The sequence below is a fragment of the Scyliorhinus canicula genome, chromosome 6 (assembly GCF_902713615.1).
Source record: "Scyliorhinus canicula chromosome 6, sScyCan1.1, whole genome shotgun sequence".
Classification (NCBI taxonomy): domain Eukaryota; kingdom Metazoa; phylum Chordata; class Chondrichthyes; order Carcharhiniformes; family Scyliorhinidae; genus Scyliorhinus; species Scyliorhinus canicula.
Window position 1 is genome coordinate 50,716,910 of NC_052151.1, and position 24,325 is coordinate 50,741,234.

Sequence of the window (24,325 nt, forward strand, 5' to 3'; positions counted from 1 at the left end):
ATCATGTGAGGTTACCCTTTTGTACCCAACGGCCTGCCTTTCCTGAACTGAGGCACCCTTTTTCTCCAAACAGCATTCAATATTCTCTAACTGTATTGAGCTTAATCCAGCACAGGTTATTTGTCCAAATTTGTGAAAACTGTCTTCGGTTTCAGTGAAGGCGTAATCTCTGTTTGAGTTTTGGATTTAATCAGCCGCCTTTCAGCAGTAACCTGTTTTTGGGGAGACTGCTTTATACAGCTGGGAGTGGCTATGATGGTAGTTACTTCTACTGTGTCCCTTTCTCGATTTATCGTGCTATGGATGTATCACTCTTTCCCCTTTGATTTACCCACCTTGTGAACCTGACTTTTAGCATATAAATGCCAATTCCCTTATCTCTCCACTTTGAAGTCACCTATTCTACACCCCATTGCTTTCACCTAGTCACATAGGTAAACACTCTCGTTTCTCAATAGTATACTAATTTGCATATCAAAACACCCTTTCAGAAAGCTGCACTTATCAATCCCCTTTTATCCCATTTATTTTGTTTTGCCCCAATTTCATTTTTAAAATCTTAATTGTTCTCAATTCTTAACATGTGTGCCCCAACCTGAAAAACAGAGACCGGGATATTCCGGTCCTCTGTGGCAGGTTTTTCTATGGTGAACGCAGCGATCCGTTGGCTGTCGATGGGATCTTCCAGTCCCACCAAAATCTCCGGTTTTTGCACCGCTTTTCTGCCCTGCTGCCGGGGAATCTACTGTGGTGCTCCCTCAGCCGGAAGGGCCAGAAAATTTCACCCAGAGTTCCATGCCCCAGATCTGGTGCATTGACAATTACCCCTACTTAATTAACTCAGCAAGTATTCCCCTACCTCCGCTTTTTCACTGCCGAAACACACAGTCAGGTGAGACTTTTTCCACTGGCCTTCCATGATCAAGTTCATAAAGAACTCAACATCCCATTTCCTAAACTGCCTAAAATCCCGTGTACCAATCAGATCTGTCTTCAATGACCCTTGTTAACTCCCTGACTCCAACTTTAAAATCTCATCTTTAAATCCCTCCATGGTTCTGAATCACTCCTCTTCTCGATTGTGGTGCACTGAGCATCTGCCATTTCCCTCCTTACCAGACAGGCTGCCACTTGACCTCCTGAGATTGAGAGAGTAAATGGTAGTCTATTAGGCCGAGATAAAGCATGTTAAGTGCCCAGTTCCTCCTGAAAAAAAGAACTGAAGCAAATTGACTTTAGGGATGAGGAGCATTCACAAACGACATTCTGATGCATGGTGTGTGCCAAGCAGACTTTACACACATCTTTCGCTGATTTGCATAAATTGGTTAGGCCTTTATTAAGAAATGGGTCAAGGTTAACTTTACCACTGTCAATGCTTGCCCATAAATTTCATCCTTGGATATCATAGTTTTGCTTAAGTACGATCTTGGGCTCTTGCCAGATTTCGACTTATGCCCTTGACCTTCTTGGATGTTGGGGAGTTCATCAGACATTGCTAGTTTTGAACAAAGAGGTGCAACTGTGCTTTACTTGAGTAATTGGAAGAGTTGCACTTGCCCAGGAAAAATTAGGTTTAAACTTGTTATTTTGTGACTCTCTGGTTTCATCAGCTAATCTTGGATTTAACAATCTGGGGCAATTTGGGGCAGCAGGGTAGCAAGGGGCAGCAGGGTAGCATGGTGGTTAGCATCAATGCTTCACAGCTCCAGGGTCCCAGGTTCGATTCCCGGCTGGGTCACTGTCTGTGTGGAGTCTGCACATCCTCCCCCTGTGTGCGTGGGTTTCCTCCGGGTGCTCCGGTTTCCTCCCACAGTCCAAAGATGTGCGGGTTAGGTGGATTGGCCATGCTAAATTGCCCGTAGTGTCCTAAAAAGTAAGGTTAAGGGGGGGTTGTTGGGTTACGGGTATAGTAGGTTGAGTAGGGTGATCATGGCTCGGCACAACATCGAGGGCCGAAGGGCCTGTTCTGTGCTGTACTGTTCTAAATAAATAAAAATCTGCAGTGCCTTGACTGAAAGGTACCAGGCAAACTCTCCTGCTGATCATCCAGGTAGCATGGCTGAGAAATCAACTAGCCTTGGCGTGTTTGATGGACAGGAATTCCCCAAATTGAGATGAGAAAATTACGTTCTGTATTGACTGAGTTCAGACCAGCACACATTGATCTTGTTTGGCTTGACATTGGTCCACAGTATATTTACTGATTTGATTTGATTTATTATTGTCACATGTATTAGTATACAGTGAAAAGTATTGTTTCTTGCACGCTGTACAAACAATGCATACCGTACACAGGGAAGGAAGGAGAGACTGCAGAATATAATGTTACAGTTATAGCAAGGTGTAGAGAAAAGATCAACTTAATACGAGGTAGGTCCATTCAAAAGTCTGATGGCAGCAGGGAAGAAGCTGTTCTTGAGTCGGTTGGTACGTGATCTCAAACTTTTGTATCTTTTTCCTGACCGAAGAAGGTGGAAGAGAGTATGTCCGGGGAACGTGGGGTCCTTAATTATGTTAGGGAATTGTGAGTCGATGGATGGGAGGCTGATTTGTGTGATGGATTGGGCTACATTCATGACCTTTGTAGTTTCCTGCGGTCTTGGACAGAGCAGGATCCAGACCAAGCTGTGATACAACCAGAAAGAATGCTTTCTATGATGCATCTGTAAAAGTTAGCGAGAGTCGTAGCTGACATGCCAAATTTCCTTAGTCTTCTGAAAAAGTAGTCATTGGTGGGCTTTCTTTTTTTAATTCTTTTTTTCTTTTTTTTATAAATTTAGAGTACCCAATTAATTTTTCCAATTAAGGGGCAATCCACCTACCCTGCACATCTTTGGGCTGTGGGGGCGAAACCCATGCAAACACAGGGATAATGTGCAAACTCGACACAGACAGTGACCCAGAGCCGGGATCGAACCTGGGACCTCGGCGCCGTGAGGCTGCAGGGCTAACCCACTGCGCCACCGTGCTGCCCTGTTGGTGGGCTTTCTTAACTATATTGTCGGCATGGAGGACAGGTTGTTGGTGATCTGGACACCTAAAAACTTGAAGCTCTCAACCCTTTCTACTTTGTTCCCATTGATGTAGACAGGGGCATGTTCTCCACTATGCTTCTTGAAGTCGAAGACAATTTCCTTAATTTTGTTGACGTTGAGGGAGAGATTATTGTCGTTGCACCAATTCACCAGATTCTCTATCTCATTCCTTTGCTGTTGCCTTACATTGGACTATCTTTACTTTAACCTGAATGACTGATGAATCAGGGTGAGCTTGCCAATGGCATTGCAACAGACGTTTGGAGAGAAGGGTGCTGCTCTCATGAATCCAATTAAAGTCGGCTTCTACTTGCTATTCTGAAGTGCCAGGTTTCAGACAGGGAAAGGAATGATTTCTCTCCTGTGAGCCAAGTACACCATAGAGAATGGAAAATATGCTATGCAGCCATAATACTTGCTGCTGCTTTATGTTGCTAAATACAAAGCTGTTCATGTATATCTTTAGCACTTCTTGCATGTCTTTCCTGGTCCAGTTAGATCTGAGCTTGCACTTCAAGGTCACAAAATATAAATCATCAGAAATTTCACCTCCAACCTATGGGATGGGAATGGGAGGGGGATGGGAAAACGAGCTGTAGTCCAGAAGCCAGTGTTGAGAGTAGTGAGGTACTGAGGGGTATCAAGGTCGCAGAAGTGTACCGGCAGACAGGAAGGTGGGTTGAAGTGTGTCTACTTCAATGCAAGGAGCATCCGGAATAAGGTAGGTGAACTTGGAGCGTGGATTGGTACCTGGGACTACGATGTTGTGGGCATTACGGAAACATGGTTAGAACAGGGACAGGAGTGGTTGTTGGAAGTTCCGGGGTATAGATGTTTCAGTAAGAGCGGGGAAGGTGGTAAAAGAGGTGGAGGAGTAGCATTGTTAATCAAGGATAGTTTAACGGCTGCAGAAAGGCAGTTCGAGGGGGATCTGCCTACTGAGGTAATATGGGCTGAAGTTAGAAATAGGAAAGGAGCGGTCACGTTGTTAGGAGTTTTCTATCGGCCCCCAAATAGTAATAGAGATGTGGAGGAAGAAGTTGCAAAACAGATTATGGATAGGTGTGGAGGTCTCAGGGTAGTTGTCATGGGTGACTTTAACTTTCCAAATATTGATTGGAACCTCCATAGGTCCAACAGTTCGGATGGGGCAGTTTTTGTACAGTGTGTGCAGGAGGGTTTCCTGACACAATATGTGGATAGACCGACAAGAGGTGGGGCCACGTTGGATTTGGTACTGGTTAATGAACCGGGCCAAGTGTTAGATTTTTTTGTGGGAGAGCACTTTGGAGATAGTGACCACAATTCGGTGTCTTTCACTATTGCAATGAAGAGGGATAGGGCCATACGGCAGGGCAAGGTTTATAATGGGGGAGGGGTAATTACGATGCGATTAGGCAAGAATTAGGGAGCATGAGATGGGAACAGAAACTGTCAGGGAAAGGCACAAATGAAAAGTGGAGCTTGTTCAAGGAACAAATACTGCGTGTCCTTGATAGGTATGTCCCTGTCAAGCAGGGAGGAAATTGCCGTGTGAGGGAACCATGGTTCACAAAAGAAGTTGAATGTCTGTCAAGAGGAAAAAGGAAGCGTACGTAAGGATGAGAAAACAAGGTTCAGTTGGGTCGCTTGAGAGTTACAAGGTAGCAAGGAATGAGCTGAAAAAAGGGCTTAGGAGAGCTAGGAGGGGGCATGAGAAGTCCTTGGTGGGTCGGATCAAGGAAAACCCCAAGGCTTTTTACTCTTATGTGAGAAATAAAAGAATGACCAGGGTGAGGTTAGGGCTGGTCAAGGACAGTAGTGGGAAATTGTGCATGGATTCAGAAGAGATGGGCGAGGGGTTGAGTGAATACTTTTCTTCAGTGTTCACCATGGAGAGGGGCCATGTTTTTGAGGATGAGAGTGTGATACAGGCGGGTAGGCTGGAGGAGGCAGATGTTCTGAGGGAGGATGTATTAGCAATTTTGAAAAACCTTAGGGTTGACAAGTCCCCTGGGCCAGATGGGATATATCCAAGGATTCTTTGGGAGGCAAGGGATGAAATTGCAGAGCCTTTGGCTTTGATCTTTGGGTCCTCACTGTCCACAGGGATAGTGCCAGAGGACTGGAGAGAGGCGGATGTTGTTCCTCTGTTCAAGAAAGGGAATAGGAATGACCCTGGTAATTATAGGATGGTTAGTCTTACTTCGGTGGTCGGTAAGTTAATGGAAAAGGTCCTGAAGGATAGGATTTATGACCATTTGTAAAGATGCAGCTGAATCCGGGATAGTCAACACGGATTTGTGAAGGGTAAGTCTTGCCTTACGAATTTGATTGAATTCTTTGAGGAGGTAATTAAGTGTGTGGATGAAGGTAGAGCAGTTGATGTCGTATACATGGATTTCAGTAAGGCGTTTGATAAGGTTCCCCATGGTCGGCTCATGAAGAAAGTAAGGAGGTATTGATAGAGGGAAATTTGGCCAATTGGATAAGTAACTGGCTATCACGTAGAAGACAGAGGGTGCTGGTGGTGGGGGGTAAATTTTGAGACTGGAGACCAGTTACCAGCGGTGTACCACAGGGATCAGTGCTGGGTCCTCTGCTATTTGTGATTTTTATCAATGACTTGGAGGAGGGGGCTGAAGGATAGGTCAGTAAATTTGCTGATGATACCAAGATTGGTGGAGTAGTGGATGAGGTGGAGGGCTGTTGTAAGCTGCAAAGAGACATTGATAGGGTGCAGAGCTGGGCTGCAAAATGGCAGATAGAGTTTAACCCTGATAAGTGCGAGCTGATTCATTTTGGTCGGAAAAATTGAATGCGGATTACAGGGTCAACGGCAGGGTTCTGAGGAATGTGGAGAAACAGAGAGATCTTGGGGTTCATATCCACAGATCTCTGAAGGTTACCACCCAAGTGCATAGAGCCGTGAAGAAGGCCCATAGTGTGTTAGCGTTTATTAACAGGGGGCTTGAGTTTAAGAGCCATGAGGTTATGCTGCAACTGTACGTGACCCTGGTGAGACCACATTTGGAGTATTCTGTGCAGTTCTGGTCACCTCACTATAGAAAGGATGTGGAAGCATTGGAAAGGGTGCAAAGGAGATTTACCAGAATGCTGCCTGGTTTGGAGGATAGGTCTTATGAGGAAAGGTTGAGGGAGCTAGGGCTTTTCTCTTTGGAGCGGAGGAGGATGAGAGGCGACAATAGAGGTTTATAAGATGATAAGGGGGAATAGATAGAGTGGATGTTCAGAGACTATTTCCTCGGGTGGATGAAGCTGTTACAAGGGGGCATAGCTATAAGGTTCAGGGTGGGAGATATAGGAGGGATGTCCGAGGTAGGTTCTTTACTCAGAGAGTGGTTATGGTGTGGAATGGACTGCTTGCTGTTTTTATAGTGGAGTTGGACACTTTAGGAACTTTCAAGCGGTTATTGTTTAGGCACATGGAGCACACCCGAATGACAGGGAGTGGGATAGCTTGATCTTGGTTTCGGACAAGGCTCGGCACAACATCGAGGGCTGAAGGGCCTGTTCTGTGCTGTACTGTTCTATGTTCTATGTAAATCTTATATGACAATGATAAACCATTGCATATGACGGTTGTATAAATGATAGACTTGTATCGCTCATCTTAGATATGTTTTCATCAAATTTGTGTTCCAATCTAGAGATTATGGAGATTCAATATTGAGAAATATAAGGGGATGAATTTTATGTTAAAAATAGCAAATGTGATTTAAAGGTTACATTGTTTGGCAGTCAGCAGGAGGTTGGGGGGAAATAAATATTGATGTACATAGTCGATTGAATACTGGACGTTTTGCGTTTAGACATAAGTTGCAAATGAAATGGATTTAGAAGTAGATTGATAGAATATGATTCAGTGATGCCATGCACTAAGAATCAGTGGCACCATATGTGACATCTTGTGTCAGCTGAATTAATTATGTCTATAGAGTGTTACAAATACAGTAAGAACAACAAAGTTGATTTTAGTAATACAGGAATTGATTAGATTTAGCAAGCCAGAATAAGGGACAGGGTACAAGCTGAAGATGCCATGCACAGAATTTAATTTGAGGAACAGCTTCATCATTGAAACTCACCAGATAACTGTTTTAGTGATAATTGATGATGACTACTGGCCAAGATAATGAGAGAGCTGTGTGCTCTTTTTCAAGTAGTACCATGTTCACCTGAGAAGGCACATGGCATCTCCAATTAATATTTCATTCCAAGTGCAACATTCTATTAGCAATGCACTGAAATTGCACCCTAGATTATATGCTCAAATTGTCACTGTGCCAAGTCTGACATTTTAATACTTAGTCATTTGTAGTGTTCAAAATGTAATTAGGTTCCTAACTGAGTAGAAGTTGAAAAGGTTTGGGGCAGGGAAAAATTGTCTTTAATTCTGAGCAAACAGGAAATACTTTTTTCCTTTAAAATGGCAGATTATTAATACGATAAAGTTAAAGCCAGTAAAAACTACTTGTATCTTATCACTTATTTAAAGTAAATAGTTGAAAGTTTGTACAAATATACACAAGATAATTGGTTTATAATTTTTTTGCAATTTAGGATTGTGTTCTGGAGATTTAAATAAAAATATAGTTATTAATTATATGACCAAGTTGGCAGTAATAGATTGTGCACAGTTATTAATTTGAGCATTCACCATGCACCTTCAGAAGTAAGCCCCGATTAACATTGGTTTCTTTCAGTGACTTGCTCACACATAATCATTTGAATAACAATGTCTCTTGCCCAATATTAATGTTGGGCTCAATAATGACATAGAATTAGCAAAATAACAATTTTTTTGCCACATTCTGAGAGCAGTATCATGGAATGTAATGTATATTTTCCTTGCATTTTTGCATACCTTTATGAATTGTTTAGTAGAGGATTGAAACACACAAATGCAAATTATGTTTTGTCACTGTCCGTGAATCTGTTCAATTGTCATTTAGTAAAGATGGACGGTATCGTTTAAATTACAATTTTAAAAATTATTTTGACTCAATTTTTGTATGTTGGCATGATGCTTTCAGTTTCCTTTTGATTTGATAATTTTAAGTATAGTTGAGTGTTCTAACATTGTGTAGCACCCTTGTGGTTAATTGGTAGTTTTGTGCCCTTCCCTATTATCTCTGCTCATGAGGCACATTGGTGAGGGAAAATATTGCTGACTTCAACATTTACATGTAACAAATTTGAACAGGAAAAATGATATGGTGTTGCTTTGAATTACATCAGCCTTCATTAAATTTCAGATAAAAACTTTTGTTTGAGGCTGCTACAGTCAGGTTTTTATTTGAAAGTGGTTATTGTGTTTAAACTGGAAATGCACTAAAACATCAAACTTGCTCTCTTGTTCTACATTATCAAAAAGACAAACATGACTTGTGTTATTTCTGGAACAGTGATGATGAAAATGGTTTGTTGTAGAAAGAATATTCAATGTGCCCTCTGTGCTGAACTGTGCATGATGAAAAGTTATTCTGATCTTGCAAAGTAGGCCTCAACACATTTTGGGTTATTAACAATTTTGAGAGCTTTGATGTTGATTTGCTACAGCTTATGTTATAATGCAAACTAGTTTTATGGCAAAAGCAAGTACAGATTGGAGCTTTAGCTATTGGGAAGCGGATTAAACCTGATGTACTTTCTTTTGTTTGGAATGTTTATAGAAATGAGTAAGAGAAAGAAATTTTAGCTCCTCTGAAGGATGAAGTAGTGCAGTCTGTTACTTAAGATTGTCTTTACTTTTGCCTCTCTTTGATCATGACATAATTATCAGATCTTCCATGTACCGCAAGGCTCTTCATCTGAACTAGTTTTTCTCATTACCTATTATAACTCTTCCTTGTAACGGCCCATTGAGTCTGCACCGACCCATTTAAGCCCTCACTTCCACCCTATCCCCGTAACCCAATAACCCCATCTAACCTTTTTTGGACACTATTGGATATTTGACACATATTAAATAAATACTATATAAAATTATATTTTCACTGTGAAGTTTAGTTGCTCTGCAACAGCAAGCAATCATTTCTTAAATGTACACTAAAATGACCAGGACTTATAATAGTAAGATACAGTTGACATTGATTCTCATTTGGACTTTGCCTACAACTAGTCATGATCTTTTATACATTTCAAATTGAGTACTTTTTGCCTGGATCAGAAATGTGATGTTGAATCGCATTTGCAATTTTATGCATGCTTAAAGCTACTGTTTATAGGTTTAGTTAATGCCTAATTTTCTTGTGCAGATCCTTTCACCCCAAATTGCTTTTTTATGTTGATGGCAATATTATAAATTCAAAAAACATTTTTTAAAACTTGTGTCTGTAAATAGTTGTGAAATGTCTGGATTTGCGATTTACCCAAAGCATGAAGTATCCAGGTGCATTTTTTGTCAACTGATGTGCAACTACAAGAACTGAAAATAAAATTGGAAGATCTTGGAACTCTTGCTTGTATGGGCATAGCTGGAAAATCTATTCTTGATGATATCATATAATTTTTCAATGCCAATTTTTAAAAATTATGCACTGTTTAGGGATTTACAGTATGTGAGGACTAATGAGTTATTAATAATCTAATAATCGTTATTATTGTTGCAAGTAGGCTTACATTAACACTGCAATGAAGTTACTGTGAAAATCCCCTCGTCGCCACACTCGGCACCTGTTAGGGTACACAGAGGGAGAATTCAGAATGTCCAATTCACCTGACAAGCACGTCTTTAGGGACTTGTGGGAGGAAACCGGAGCACCTGGAGAAAACCCACGCAGACACTGGTAGAACGTGCAGATTCCGCACAGCCGGGAATCAAACCTGGGTCCCTGGTGCTGTGAAGCAACAGTGCTAACCACTGTGCCACCGTGCTGCCCGATAGACAGACTTTTAATCAGAACAGAAATCAAGGGCTATGGGGGTAAGGCAAGAAAGTAGAGTTGATTATCATTTCAGGTCAGTATGGGCAGTATGATCTGATTGAATGGTAGGGCAGACTTGATGGGCCGAACGGTCTACTTCTGTTCCCATGTCAAGTTTGTCTTGTAGTCAAATCTCTAATCGGATTTTCAGATAATCACATCAAATGTTTAACATACATAGAACATACAGTGCAGAAGGAGGCCATTCGGCCCATCGAGTCTGCACCGACCCACTTAAGCCCTCACTTCCACCCTATCCCCGTAATCCAATAACCCCTCCTAACCTTTTTGGCCACTACGGGCAATTTATCATGGCCAATCCACCTAACCTGCACGTCTTTGGACTGTGGGAGGAAACCGGAGTACCCGGAGAAAACCCACGCAGACACTGGGAGAACGTGCAGACTGCATAGACAGTGACCCAGCGTGGAATCGAACCTGGGACCCTGGCGCTGTGAAGCCACAGTGCTATCCACTTGTGCTACTGTTTTCTAAATATGTACTGTTTTCTAAATATCTTTTCTAATTTGGAGAAAGTTTGTCAAATTTTAGTTAATTTGTAGTAAAATTGTATATTAGTGGCTATCTTGTCACTTTAGTAGTTGAAATTTCAATGGTTTATATAATAATCTGATTTTTCTTCACAGTTGGGATCGAACAAGAACAGGAGACTGTTGAAAGTGCTGCTGTTTTTCTCTTCAAATTTTTTCACGATAAGGACCATGTTGGACATGAAGAAACAAAAGCCGTCAAACAAATGTTTGGACCATTCCCCCCTTCAGCTGCTACTGCTGCCTGTAATGCAGCGTATAGGATTGCCTCGAATTTTAGTGAAGAAGAACTACAGAAACTAGTTTGTGCAGATGAGTCCGCAAGCCAAATTTCTCGAGTACACTTTGGTAAAAACATTAATTTTTCATTTGATTCATTTGCTTTGGAACCTTCAGGGGAATTGCCCTTGAATTGTGAGTCATACAACCAAAAAGATTTCAGCCTAGATTACGATAAGTATTTCAGTAATCATCAAGGAGATTTAAAAAATGGATCAATTGACAATCCAGATCTGAAATGTTCAAACAAAGTGGATGGTTCATTTTTAAGGCAAGAAGTTGATCGCTATATTATTGGAATCTTACAAGAGTCATCAGATAGACCAACGACAGATGACCTGTGTGAAACATTGTTGGAGATGCTGGCATCTAATAAAAGTGATGATGAACTTCAAAATGAGGTAAGTCAGCCGAGAGGCTGCAAGCTATATAACTGTTTTTCCCGCGTGTAGAGTTGTAATAATATTGATGAGGGCTTTCAAAGGTGTTTGATAAACTGCCACACAACAGGCTTGTTAGCAAAGTCAAAGCCCACGGAATAAAAGAGAGAGTGGCATTTTGGGAAAAGTTGGTCAAGTGATAGAAAGCAGCGAGTGAGCAATTGTCTTTGACTGGAGGAAGGTAAATAATGGGGTTTCCTGGGGTCAGTATTAGGACCATTGCTTTTCATGATCTAGCAGCTCCAGGGTTCCGGGGTTGATTTCCGCTTGGGTCACAGTCTGTGCAGAGCCTGCACGTTCTCCCCGTGTCTGCGTGGGTTTCCTCCGGGTGCTCCGGTCAGCTGAATTTGACATTCTGAATTCCCCCTCAGTGTACCCGAACAGGCGTCGGAGTGTGGTGGTGAGGGAATTTTCACAGTAACTTCATTGCAGTGTTAATGTAAGCCTACAATAATAAAGATTATTATTAAGTTTTAAAAACATTTTAAGTACCTTTAAGTTCTTTTTAATTAAGGGACAATTTAGCGTGGCCAATTCACCTACCCTGCACATCCTTTTCGGTTGTGGGGTGGGACCCACGCAGATATGGGGAGATGTGCAAACTCCACACGGACAGTGACCCAGGGCCGAAATTGAACCCGGTCCTCGGTGCCGTGAGGCAGCAGTGCTAACCACTGTGCCACCATGCTGCCCCATGATCTAGATGAATGATGTACAAATGGGGCTTTACAAATGGAAGGATAAAGTACAAACACAAGCAAGTTCTGGTGAACCTATATAAAACATTGGTTTGGTCTCATCTGGAGTATTGTATCCAATTTTGGCCCCCACAATTAGAAAGGATTTGAAGGCTTTCGAACGAGTGCAGAAAAGATTTGCGGGAATGATTCCATGAATGAGAGACTTTGGTTCCATGGATAGATTGGAGGCGCTTGTATTGTTCTCCTCGGGGAAGGTTGAGAGCAGATTTGACACAGGTGTTCAAAATCAGGTGTGGCCCGAACAGAGAAGATAGGGTGAAACTTTTTCCACTGACAAAAGGGTCAAAACCATAGAACAGATATAAAGTGATTGACAAAAGAACCAAAGAAAAAATTTGGTTAAACAACAAATGGTTGTGATCTGGAATTATTGCCTGAGGGTGTGGTGGAGGAAGATTCACTTGTGGCCGTCACAGGAGAATCGGATACTAATGGGAAGACAAAAAAATAGCAGAGGTATGGGGAAAGAGCAGGTGAGTGGGACTGCTTGAGTTGGTCTTGCAGAGAGCCAGCATGGATGTAAATGGTCAAATGAGGCGTGTGTGCCTCCTTTGGGGTTCTCTGAGCCCAGCAGAGGTACACTCCGCAAAGGTCATACCCCCAACCCTAATCTTTGATTCGTCTTTAAACTGTTCTCTGGTGGCCTAGAGAGGCTTTCATTTGTATCACATCACAAAGAATAAGAATGTGCAGATTTCAAAAAGGATACACGCTACCACCTTTTCAGCACAACTCTGGGTATATAATAAACGCTGGTATTTGCTAATGACACTCAAATGCAGATAATGCATTAAAAAAGACGACGGTTATACAACTGTTACTTACTTGCAAATCTGCAGTTGGTAAGATTTTCCTCTCAGGGGTGTCTGTGGGGAAACCCCTATCACAGGGTTGTCTGTGGGGAGACCTCTATCAGAAGGGTGTCTGTGGGGTGTCCCCCTGTCACAGGGGTGTCTGTGGGGTGTCCCCCTGTTACAGGGGTGTCTGTGGGGTGTCCCCCTGTCACAGGGGTGTCCCCCTATTACAGGGGTGTCTGTGGGGTGTCCCCCTATTACAGGGGTGTCTGTGGGGTGTCCCCCTATTACAGGGGTGTCTGTGGGGTGTCCCCCTATTACAGGGGTGTCTGTGGGGTGTCCCCCTATTACAGGGGTGTCTGTGGGGTGTCCCCCTATTACAGGGGTGTCTGTGGGGTGTCCCCCTATTACAGGGGTGTCTGTGGGGTGTCCCCCAATCACAGGGGCGTCTGTGGGGAGTCACTCTCTCACAGGGGTCCCTGTGGGTGGTGAGCCTCCCTATCGCAGGGTCGCTTTGGAGGACTCCCTATTGAAGGGGTGCCTGTGGGGGGGGTCTCGCAATTGCAGGGGTGCCTGTGGGGGTCATCTTGCTATTGCAGGAGTCCTGGGGTGGGTGGGTATGTATCACCCCCATACCTGTGGGTGCAGGGTGTGACGCCCAGGCAATCTGGAGGCTGTGGGCTGCAGATCGGAGCTTGGGGTTTGGGGCTGATTTGTGGGCCGGTGAGTTGGGCCTCAGATGGGCTCTGATCTATCATTGTGGCCCTGGGGTGCTGAATGTCGTAGTGGGCCCCCTTGGCCCGCGCAAGATCCACCAAGTCAGGGCTCGATTGTCGAGACCAAGAGCGAGATTCTATGTTTATGCTAGCGCAGAATTAGTGGACTTTCATGACTGCAAAAATGCAGGAGAGGAGGATGAGGCTGTACCCCAGCACGGGAAGGAGGCTGCCAACTGTGCAGTTCGTCGTGAATGGGCAGAGGCGGCAGAGGCGGTCAGCGCCACGGAAAACGTCATCCGGCCAGCAGTGCTGTAGAAAACTGCACAACCTCCTCAGAGCGGCCAGGGTGAGTAGGCAACACTGTGCCCCTGGCACTGACACCCCCTCCCCACTCGGCGGGTGGCCGGACCCCCACCCTGCACCACATGCCGGCACCCATGCCGGCCACCATGAGGCCCCCTGGGCTGCTTGCGTCGGAATGCCTAATGCTGTCGTTTTCTGTTTCACCGCTACACCACTCTCATCCCACCCTCACCCCCACTGACACACGAACCCTCACGGGCCCCAACTGAACAGCGATGGGAGCAACTCGGAAACCAGTACTACGCCCTTAGACACAGGACACCTCGGAGCCTGGTTCGGAGGATGATACTGACTTTCCGTCACAGCCGTCTCTAACACCCTCCATCACAGCCGTCTCCAACACCCTCCTGAGACACTCACCTCGGTTGGGCACTTTAGCGAAGAGGCTCCCGGGATACTATCTGGTGCACACCACACAGCTGCTTCGGTACAGCAGGTGGAGGTAGGAACACCAGCGGGGGCGGACGGTCGAAGGGCAGGCTTATCCCAGGAACTAGCTGCCTTCCAATTTTCAGGCTGCCAGATCAGACAGTCCCATGAATCGTGGAGATGCAGTCGCAGAGCCAGGGACTACATGAGGGGTTGTCGGCGAGCATCCAGCACCTGCAGGTACAGTTGGAGGAGTCCAACTGTGTGCAGCAGCAAGAGGTGGTGCCGTCAATGTGTGCCACCCAGGCCAACACCGCATGGAGGTGACGTCTGTGGTGGAGGGATTGGGGGTGACGGTTTTGGTTGTGGATCAGCATGTTCAAGGCTGCATGACTGCATCAAGGGCATTCTGTGCAGGCGCTGGACGAGGCCCAGCGCAGGGTTGACTATGTGCCAGAGCCACCTGAACATTGCAGCAGCGCTCCTGAACAAGGTCAGTCACAGCAGGCCATGGCTCGGAACGTCAGTGGCATTACACAGACGCTGGCCAACGTGGCGCCGACACAGAGGAAGATGGTGCAGTCACTGGTTAATGTGACACAAACCCAGATGTGGCACAATCCCAGATGGAGATGGTCTACTCCCTGTGCTCCATGGCCACAAGTGTGCGGACCTTGGCTGGGACCAGAGCGGGCTCCACACCAGGTGGCAGGGGAGCTTCGGGGGTTCCCTCTGCTCGCACCCCAGTCCCATGGAGTAGTGCAGGAGTCATCGGGCACGCCGAGGGAGGAGGAGGTGATGGGGCCCGATCCGGTGACTCCTGCACCGCCCCCCCTTCTCCTGTCTCTGGTGCATCTGGTGAGCAGCGGGCAGAACAGGGTGGCTCACGCCACCTGGGACACCCGAGCAACAGCTGGGCCCATCTAGGCCCGCTCGCCCCAGGAGACTAGTGCCAATGGAGACCCTTGCCGCAAGGCAGGAATCGCAGTAGATCTCCTCCACACCTGCAGCACCGTCTGGGGATTCGCCAGAGAGTTAGACACCAGTGAAGTTAACATGGGTGCAGAGTACAGTTTAGTCATAGGGGCAAGGACACAAATCTGTAAATATTTGTTCCCATTAAAAACCTGTTACAGCCGTTCTGGGTGTTCTGTCAGGTGGGTGTGAAGGGTGGGCTGGTCTGTCTGGGCTGGCTATAGGGAGGTGGGGGGGCGGGGGAGGAGGAGGAATGGGCAGGTATCATGGAGGGGTTTCTGTTGCGGGAGGTGGAGGAGGAGAGAAAAGTGGTGTGAGGGTAGGATGCGGTGTCTGTGTTCCTGGATAGTCTCTCTTTCTTTTCCCCCCCACAAGTTAGTGAACCTGGAGGTGATCAGAGCGTCTCATGCTCTTGGACCCTCATGCACACGTTGTCCTGCCTGCCTTGCCTGCCTGGGCTTCATGTCTTGCCCATCCTCCCCCTCCCCCTCCCTCTCGTCCTCCTCGTCGGATGAGCCTTGGTGTTTATCCTCCTCCTCCAGCACGCCACCCCTCTGCTGTACAATGTTGTGAAGGACTCAGCAGGCCACCACAATGCGGGCGATCCTCTCACCATCATACTGGAGGCCCCTCCAGAGAGGTCCAGGTGCCTGAACGCGATCTTGAGGCCGAAGCACGGCTCGATCATGCTCCTGGTGGCTGTAGGGCATCATTGTAGCGGGTTTTGCCATTGGTCTGTCGTCTCTGGATAGCTGTCATCAGCCACGAACGCAGCCACGGGCTTCTCAACATGTCAGGAATCGTCGATTGTGCCAGGATGTGTGCACACTGCCCGGGTATCGAGTGGATCACGTATCAGCTGTACATTCACCAAGTGGGAACCCGTTTTGATTTATGTAGAAGGGCCTATCATCTGCAGGTGCTCGTAGGGGCATGTTCATCCTGTCCATCACCCCTTAACCCAGGGCATGTCGGCAAAACCCGCTGCCCAGGCCTGGGGGAGCGTGGTCCACATACAGGTGGATGTATTGAGCCGCCTGGGCATGTAGGTCCTTTGTGACAGCGCGTTGCGCCTGTGCACCGAGGTCTGTGAGATCCCAAACAGGTCCCCACTTGGCGCCTGGAGGGACCCTATCGCGTAAAGGCTCAGGGCGACCGTCACCTTGATGACCACCCTTCCATGGGAGGCAGGACGGGAGCGGGTGTCCTCACTCAGCAACCTCGGTGCCAGGTGTACCATCATCTGGCAGATACGTTGCACTGTCTCTACTCAGCCAGAGTCTCCGATGGCACACCAGGTCCGGCAGTGGTGGTACACACAAGGCCTCATGCAGGCCCTCCTTGGCAGCTCCTCCTCCTCGGTCTGTTGGACAGTTGGCTCTCCATCCTGGGCAGTTGCCACCTGTCACTTTATGGCATGCTCTGCTGCTGCAGCTTCCTACTCCTCCTCGAGCAGCTCCAGCTCGAACAAGCGCAAGGCTCCCACAGGGTGCGTCGACTAGCAGGAAGGCCACCAATGTCTGCAGGGGATGAAAGACCGACATGTTAGCATAGTGCGTTCCCAAGTCCACCGGGTTACATGGTGGCCTGCACCGCAGGCTGTACCCCCGCATGTCTCTCCCCGTCCCTGCACCCCTGTCCCAGTCAGTGGCCGGCACCATGGGGGTCTCTGGCCCTGGTGCCCGTCCCTGATGCAAGGGGTCCGTCAGCTGGCACTGCCCTCGCCAGGGATATGCACCGCAGCCCCCAATGGAGCCTTTTTGGGCTGCCGGCGGGTGGCTGCCGGGTGGGGGATGGGGATTGTGGGGCAGGATGGTGGCACCCATACGGCCGGTGAACCAGGGGCCATGGTGGGTGGTCAGTGGGGTGCGCAGCAGGGTGGCTGCCTTACAGGCTGTGGCAATGGCAGTCTGTACCTGGGCACTGCCCCAGTCCCATGGGGAGTCACACCGGCCACTGGGCCTGTTCTGTTCCCCTCCCCTTCCCGTCACCACCCTCCCCAACCAGCCTGGCCAGTGTCCAGCCTGGCAGCCCACAGTTGCTCATCACTGTGTCCTACCTCCTCTCTCTCCCTCATCAGCCGTGATGCCAGTTTCACGATTTGTAAAAGCACAAGTGAACCTCACCGTCGGGAACCTGGCCCATCAGAGGCGGAGAATTGTGGAGGGCCCGGAGAATACCGGGTTGGGTCTGCTAATGATATACAAACAGTGTTTGATGTACGTGTGTTCCGGTACGCATTGATGCCGCTGTCGAGGTGACGGCGAATTGTGATTTGGCATCATATCGGCGCCCGCTGCGCTTTTGGCATTGGAACCTATTCTCTGCCCAATGAAGTTTTGCGATTTCGGTGTCGGTCAACGGAGAATCCCACCCCACAAGTGAATCGTGTGATTCCCTGCCTTGGGGACCAAAGAATCACAGGAGGATGGAACATAGGATGCCGGGCTCGCTAAATAGAAGTAAATGGGCCATGATTCTCCTTCTCACCGGGGAACGCATTCTGGGTGTCCTGGGGACGGAGAATCCTGCCTGAAAATCCCACTTCACAAATGCACACTGATTTTAAGAATGACATAGGTCACAAAGTATATCCTGTTCTTGTATATAATGTTCCTAATAACCACACTGTCCCTGTCACCCAACAAGTGTTTCGACAACACCGCACTCTGAAGCCAAGTGGTGGATTTCACCCAACTGAGCTTTTGTGTATTTTTCCTCAAATTCCTGCCAGGTGATTATCACACTGAGAGCCAGCTGCCTCACTGGACTCCGGCTTCCACCGAGTGTTTCCAAACTCCACTGTCGAGTAGACGTGCCTCAGAATCTTCTTTCAAACAATGCCCTCCCTCAGTTGTTCCCAGCAAATATTCCACTTACAGGATTTCAAATTCTCCTTTCAGTAATTCTTTTGTCTTGACTAGTCATGAGTATTCATGTTTCTCTCAGGTACTGAGTCCTCAACTGGATATTATTACTCCAAAGATTGGAATAAGGGCACCAACCTTATGATGGCTTCAGATATCTGGCTTTTCTCTAGCTGACGTCACCCAGTGTGCCCTTTCCAGCTCTGCCTTTAATTACAATGAACAACCAATTCTGCTTGTGCAGGAGGCCCCATGCAGGGAATGTTTCTGGACACTCAAACCCAAGCCCTGCTCAAATTCCAGTTCCTGGTTTCCTTTTTTTTTCAATCTTCCTGTATACTTCGCTTCATTCTCTAGTTTCTAGAAATAACTGTCCTTTTGCTTCTCTGGGACTTGCTTTATTGACAATTACTGCATTGTATGGTGTTTCTTCTAGCAGAGCTGAAAAGCTGTTCCCTCTCTCACTGCTGAGCTCCTACTTTGAGTTCCGTTACACGCAATAAAAGGTATTTCCCCCCCTAAAGTGACCCCTGGTGGCTAGGCAGCTCATTTTTTCTCCAAGCTCTTGTTTACGTTTCACGCAGTAAACTCCTTAAGCACAATAGAGACAGTTTAAAATGAAATCAAAAAAGCCTCCATACATACAACCTCCTTTGTTCAACATGAATCTAACTACAATTTTACCATTTAGTGCACAGAAATATAAAACTTAAATCTATATCTTATTTCTAACATCTAACAACACAAACATAGATCACCTCTCTGGAGAGATGATGGTGTAGTTGCAATGCCACTGGAGTTGCAATCTAGAGACCCAGCCTAAAGGTTCAGAACCCACCACGGCAGCTGGTGGAATTTAAATTTGACTAAAACAAATAAATCTGGAATATAAAGCTAACCTCAGATGGTGACCATGAAACCACCATTGGTTGTTCTAAGAACCATCTGGTTCACTAATGTCCTTTAGGGAAATAAATCTGCAACCTGGTCTGGCCTCCATGTGACCCCCAGAATCACAGCACTGTGATTGACTCTTAGCTACCCTCTGAAACGTTGGTTTGGGGGCAATTGGGGGTGGACAACAAATGCTGGCATAGCCCATATTCTGTGAAACAATGAAAAAAAGAATGTGAGAAGGTAACTTTAAATTCTGCCATATCAAACTGTTCAGGCTTCAATCTCTTAGTTTATCACTGTTGTCTGAGGCCAGGGGTGATGCTGAGTGATTCTTGTACAATACTGCAGCTCGTGTTACAGTTTTTAATATTCTTGGTGAGCTTGTTGTACTGAGGGGGGATATAGTTTTGTTTCCTGTTCTTTTTTTTTTCCAATAAACAGTCTGTGATAGATATTCAATTTGATTTGAATGAAGTGCTTTGTGGTTGATGATTAAATGCACAAGTATAGAGTGATGATGAAATATTCCTATGAGATGTGATGATTTCTGTATTCGCCAGTTGTGATCATATCTTCATTTTGGCTTTCCTCTTTTTAGGTATTTTTCTTTTGAGTTACCAGCCAATGCATGGTATAAATAAGTACCTTAGAGGTCCTTGGAGAATATGAATAAGTACATTCTGTGGTCAGAAAGAATAGATAGCTCAAAGTGTTCACTATATTAAACAATAAACTTTAGCCAGACTGTTCCAGTACAGTTGCAACGCTGGCATTTCCCCAGCAATGTGGAAATTGGTTCATGTGTGTCCTGTACACACCAAGCAGGACAAATCCGGCCAATACCTTCCCCATCAGTCTACTCTCGATCATCAGTAAAGTGATGGAAGGCGTGATCAACGGTGCTATCGTCACTTGCAATAACCTGCTCATTCACACTCAATTTGGGTTCTGCCAGTGTCACTCAGACACCGACCTAATTACAGCCTTGGTTCAAATGGAGATAAATGAGATGAACTCCAGAGGTTAGGTGAGAGTGACTGCCCTTGACATTAAAGCAGCATTTGACCGAGCATGGCATCAAGGAGATCTAGAAAAACTGGAGTCAAAGGTAATCAGGGGACAATCCTCCGCTATAGTCGTACCTAAATTGAAGGAAGATGGTTGTGGTAGTTGGAGATATTTGCAGGACATCACTGCCGGAGTTCCTCAGACCCAACCATCTTCAACTGCTTCATTAATGACACTCCTTCCACATTAAGGTCAGAAGTAGGGATGTTCACTGGTTGCATGATATTCAGCACCATTCCTGATCCTCAGATACTATAGCACTCCATGTCCAAAAGTAGCAAGATCGGGACAATATCAGTCTAGGGCTGACAAGTGGCAAGTAACGTTTCCACTACACAAGTGCCAGACAATGACCATCTCCAACAAGAGAGAATCTAACCCTTGATATTCAAGAACATTACAATCACTCAATCTCCAACGGTCAGAATCTTATGTGTTACCGTTGAGCAGAAACTGAACTGGATCAGCCAATAAACACTGGTTATAAGAGCATGTCAGAGGCTGTGGTGAACAACACATCTCCTGATTCATAAAGCTGCCTGCCATCTCCAAGGTGCAAGCCAGGAGTGTGATGGAATGCTCTTCACTCCAGCTTAAGACCATTCAGGACAAAGCAGTACACAAAAATTCACTCCCTCCACTACCTGACAGCAGTGTGTACCATCTATAAAATACACTACAGGAACTCCGCAAGACTCCTTTCTCAGCATCTTCCAAACCCACGATCTTTACCATCTCGAAGGACAGGGCAGCAAGCACATTGGAACACCTCCAGCTGCAAGTTCCCCTCCAAGCCACTCATCATCCTGACTTGGAAATATATCACAGTTCCTTCATTGTTGCTGGGTCAAAATCCTGGAACTCCTTTACCAACAGCACTGTACCTACACCACAGGGATTGCAGCAGTTCAAGAGGATAATTTCGAGAAAATTCAGGATGGGCAATAAAACCTGACTTAGCCAGCGAAGCCTACATCCCATAAAATGATTCAATAAAACAATTCTATGACATGGATGTGTGTACATAGTTCATTTATTAAACCTCATTCTTCCAAATTTCTCTATTTTGTTTAGTTGTTTGAGCTTCTTGGAGCTGAAGGATTGGAGCTAATTGAGAAACTTCTGCAGCAGAGGCGTACAATTGTAGAAAAAACCCTCACCCACACAACAGACCTCAAGCTCAGTTATCTTCAGGGTAAGGAATTTTTTTTTGGAGAAAAACTGGTCTTAGAGCTGAGCCTGAATTTTTAATTGAAAGCTAATGTTCTTGAAGGTGGTATTTGGGCAATCTTCATAGGAAATTTGCTTTTATTTAATTCCTTTATTGTTTTAAAAAGAGTCTGAAAATGCTTCATCGAGGCAAAATCAAAATGTGAATGCTGAAGATATTTAATTTTGTGGCAGAGTCTGGAGACAAATGGTTTTAGACTTCTTTGTTCTTAGCTCGAATAAGTGGTGACTCATCCAAGACTAATGGTCTATTAGGATGACAACAGAAAAAGCTTAAAGGGGTCAGGAGATATGGTGGCGAGGAGGAGCTTGATGTCATTAGTGCAAACATGCAAATTGACTTAATGGCAGATGATGTTGCAAAGGGGTAGCATGTAGATGAGAAAGGGTACTGGTTCAGGGAGATTCCAGAGATAACTGCACCCAGGTGGAAATAAATATTCCATTGCTGGATATGCTCTGACTACACGAGATTAGTGAGCAAAATTAAAGCTCATGGTATTGGGGGTAATGTATTGACGTGGATAGAGAACTGGTTGGCAGACAGGAAGCAGAGAGTGGGAATGAAGGGATCCTTTTCAGAGTGGCAGGCAGTGACTCGTGAGGTAATGCAAGGTTCAGTGCTGGGACCCCAGCTGTTGACAAATATATATTAATTATTTGGACAAAGGAATTGCATGCAATATCTCCAAATTTGCAGACAGCAGTAAGCTGGGTTGGCAGTGTGTGCTGTGAGGAGAATGCAAAGAGGCTGCAGGGTGACTTGGATGGGCTGATGGGCTAATACTTGCGAAATGCAATATAATGTGGGTAAATGTGAGGTTATTCACTTTGGTGGCAAAAACAGGAAGGCAGATTATCTGAATGGTGGTAGTTTAGGAAAAGGGGAAGTGCAACAAGACCTGGGTGTCATGTTGGAACAGTCGCTGAAGGTTGGCATGCAGGTACAGCAGGTGGTGAGTAAAGTAATGGCATGCTGGCCTTCATATGGAGCGGATTTGAGTATAGGAGTAGGGATGTCTTGCTGAAGTTATATAGGGCCTTGGTGAGGCATACCTTGATTTTGTGTGCAGTTTTAGTCTTCTAGTTTGAGGAAGGACATTCTTGCTATTGAGGGTGTCTAGCAAATGTTGACCAGACTAATTCCCGGGATGGCAGAACAGATATATGAAGAAAGAATGGATCGACTGGGCTTGTAGTCTTTGGAGTTTAGAAGAATGAGAGGGGATCTCATAAAAACATATAAAATCCTGATGGGACTGGACAGGCTAGATGTGGGAAGAATGTTCCTGATGTTGGGGACGTGCAGAACTATGGGTCACAACTGAAGAATAAAGGATAAGCCATTTAGGACTGAGATGAGGAAGAACATCTCTCAGAGAGTTGTGAAGAACTTGTGGAATTCTCTACCACAGAAAGCTGTCGGAGTCGGTTCATTGGATATATTCAAGAGGGAGCTGGACGTGGCCCTTGCGGCTAAAAGGATCAAGGGATATGGAGAGAAAGAGGAAATGTGATACTGAATTTGCATGATCAGCCATTATCCAATTGGATGGTGGTGCAGGCTGGAAGGGCCGAATGGCCTACTCCTGCACCTATTTTCTATGTTTCTATGACCTAAAGGTAAAAGAGAACCCAAGCAAGAGATATTGGAAGAGGATGGTGTGGTTGATTATGTCCAGGGCTGAAGAAAAGTAAAGGAGGGATAATTTGCAAGAGATGTGGCCATCCAGAATTTATTCACGCTTTTAGTTAGGGCTGAGCAAGGATAGTAACCCAATTTTGAGAGATCCATGCATGAAATTGCAGGAATGATATACTTGGGTGACAATAATGCATTAAAAATATGCACTTGGGCAGCACGGTGGCGCATTCAAACCTTTGAATGTGTGGAGTTTGCATGTTCCCTCTGCGTCTGCATGGGTTTCCTCCAGGTGCTTCAGCTTCCTCCCACAGTCCAGGGATGTGCAGTTTAGGTGGACTGGCCATGTTAAATTGCCCCTTACAGTCAAAAGATGTGCAGGTTATGTGGATTGGCCATGAACAATGTACGGGGATTTTGGGATGGGGCTGGGGTGTGGTCCTAGGTAGGATGCTTTTTTGGAGGGTCCGTGCAGACTCGATGGATGAAATGGCCTCTTTCTGCACTGTAAGGCAGTGTTTTTCAAACTTTTTTCCCGTGGCCCCATTTTTACCAACCGGCTGACCTTCGCGACCCACGCCGCCCGACGTTCTCGACCCACATTGCCCGACCTTTGCGGCCCACGCTGGATGACCCGCGCAACCCACTATTTTCTCTTACCTTGTTTGTTGCTGACGAAAATGGAGGAAATGGTTTTGGCTCCCTTTGGCCCCAATGGTCCCTTTGTCCCTTTGGCCCCCCGAACTTGGAAAAAAAAAGGCTGCGACCATGTCAAAAAAAATGCAGCCAAATTTTAAAAATCTGTTCCTGGCCATTTTGAAGGCCGCTTGCAGCCGGCATTATTAAAAGCCGGCTGCTGCGGCTGTTGCGCGCGGATTTGCGTGATCGGGAGCGCTGCGACGGATAGCTCCGTGACCCACTGAGTTTGACAATGCCTGTTGTAAGGACTCTATGAAAGTCTTTGGAGAGGGAAGTTTCCAAGGGCGGTATTGTAGGATGTTTTCTCAAAAAGAAGCTTTTCACTGATGAGACTTATTGTGTGTAAGATAATTCCAATAGATCTATTAAATGACTCTTACTACTTTATTCCTGAATGCATTTCTTATTTTGTCACCTTCTTTCAGAATTTAAGATTTTTCTGTTCTATCGCATCATAATCTATATGGCTCTGGAAAAAAAGACTCAGTTTTTCAAATCTTCTTTCATATTTGCATTTCCATGTATCCAACCGCATTCTAGTGAATTTCCATTGCACCGTGTTTAAAACCTCTTTATCCTTCCTATAATGTGGATCCCAATACTACGCACCGTACTCTAATAAAGATCTAAATAAGGTGTTATATCAGCTTATGATTATCTCTTAGCTTTTATACTTAAATCCTTTTAGGTAAAAACTAGAATTA

General features: G+C 45.6%; 1 protein-coding gene across 4 annotated transcripts in view; it reads left to right on the forward strand.

The window, feature by feature from the left end:
- Window positions 1-24,325, forward strand: part of ascc3 (activating signal cointegrator 1 complex subunit 3) — a 661,661-nt gene that overhangs the window by 24,555 nt on the left and 612,781 nt on the right. For all 4 annotated transcript variants that reach the window (XM_038799272.1, XM_038799275.1, XM_038799274.1 and 1 more), the window contains exons 4-5: window positions 10,615-11,198; window positions 21,125-21,245. In XM_038799272.1, the coding sequence (XP_038655200.1) occupies window positions 10,615-11,198; window positions 21,125-21,245 (705 nt within the window). The remainder of the gene's footprint in view (window positions 1-10,614; window positions 11,199-21,124; window positions 21,246-24,325) is intronic.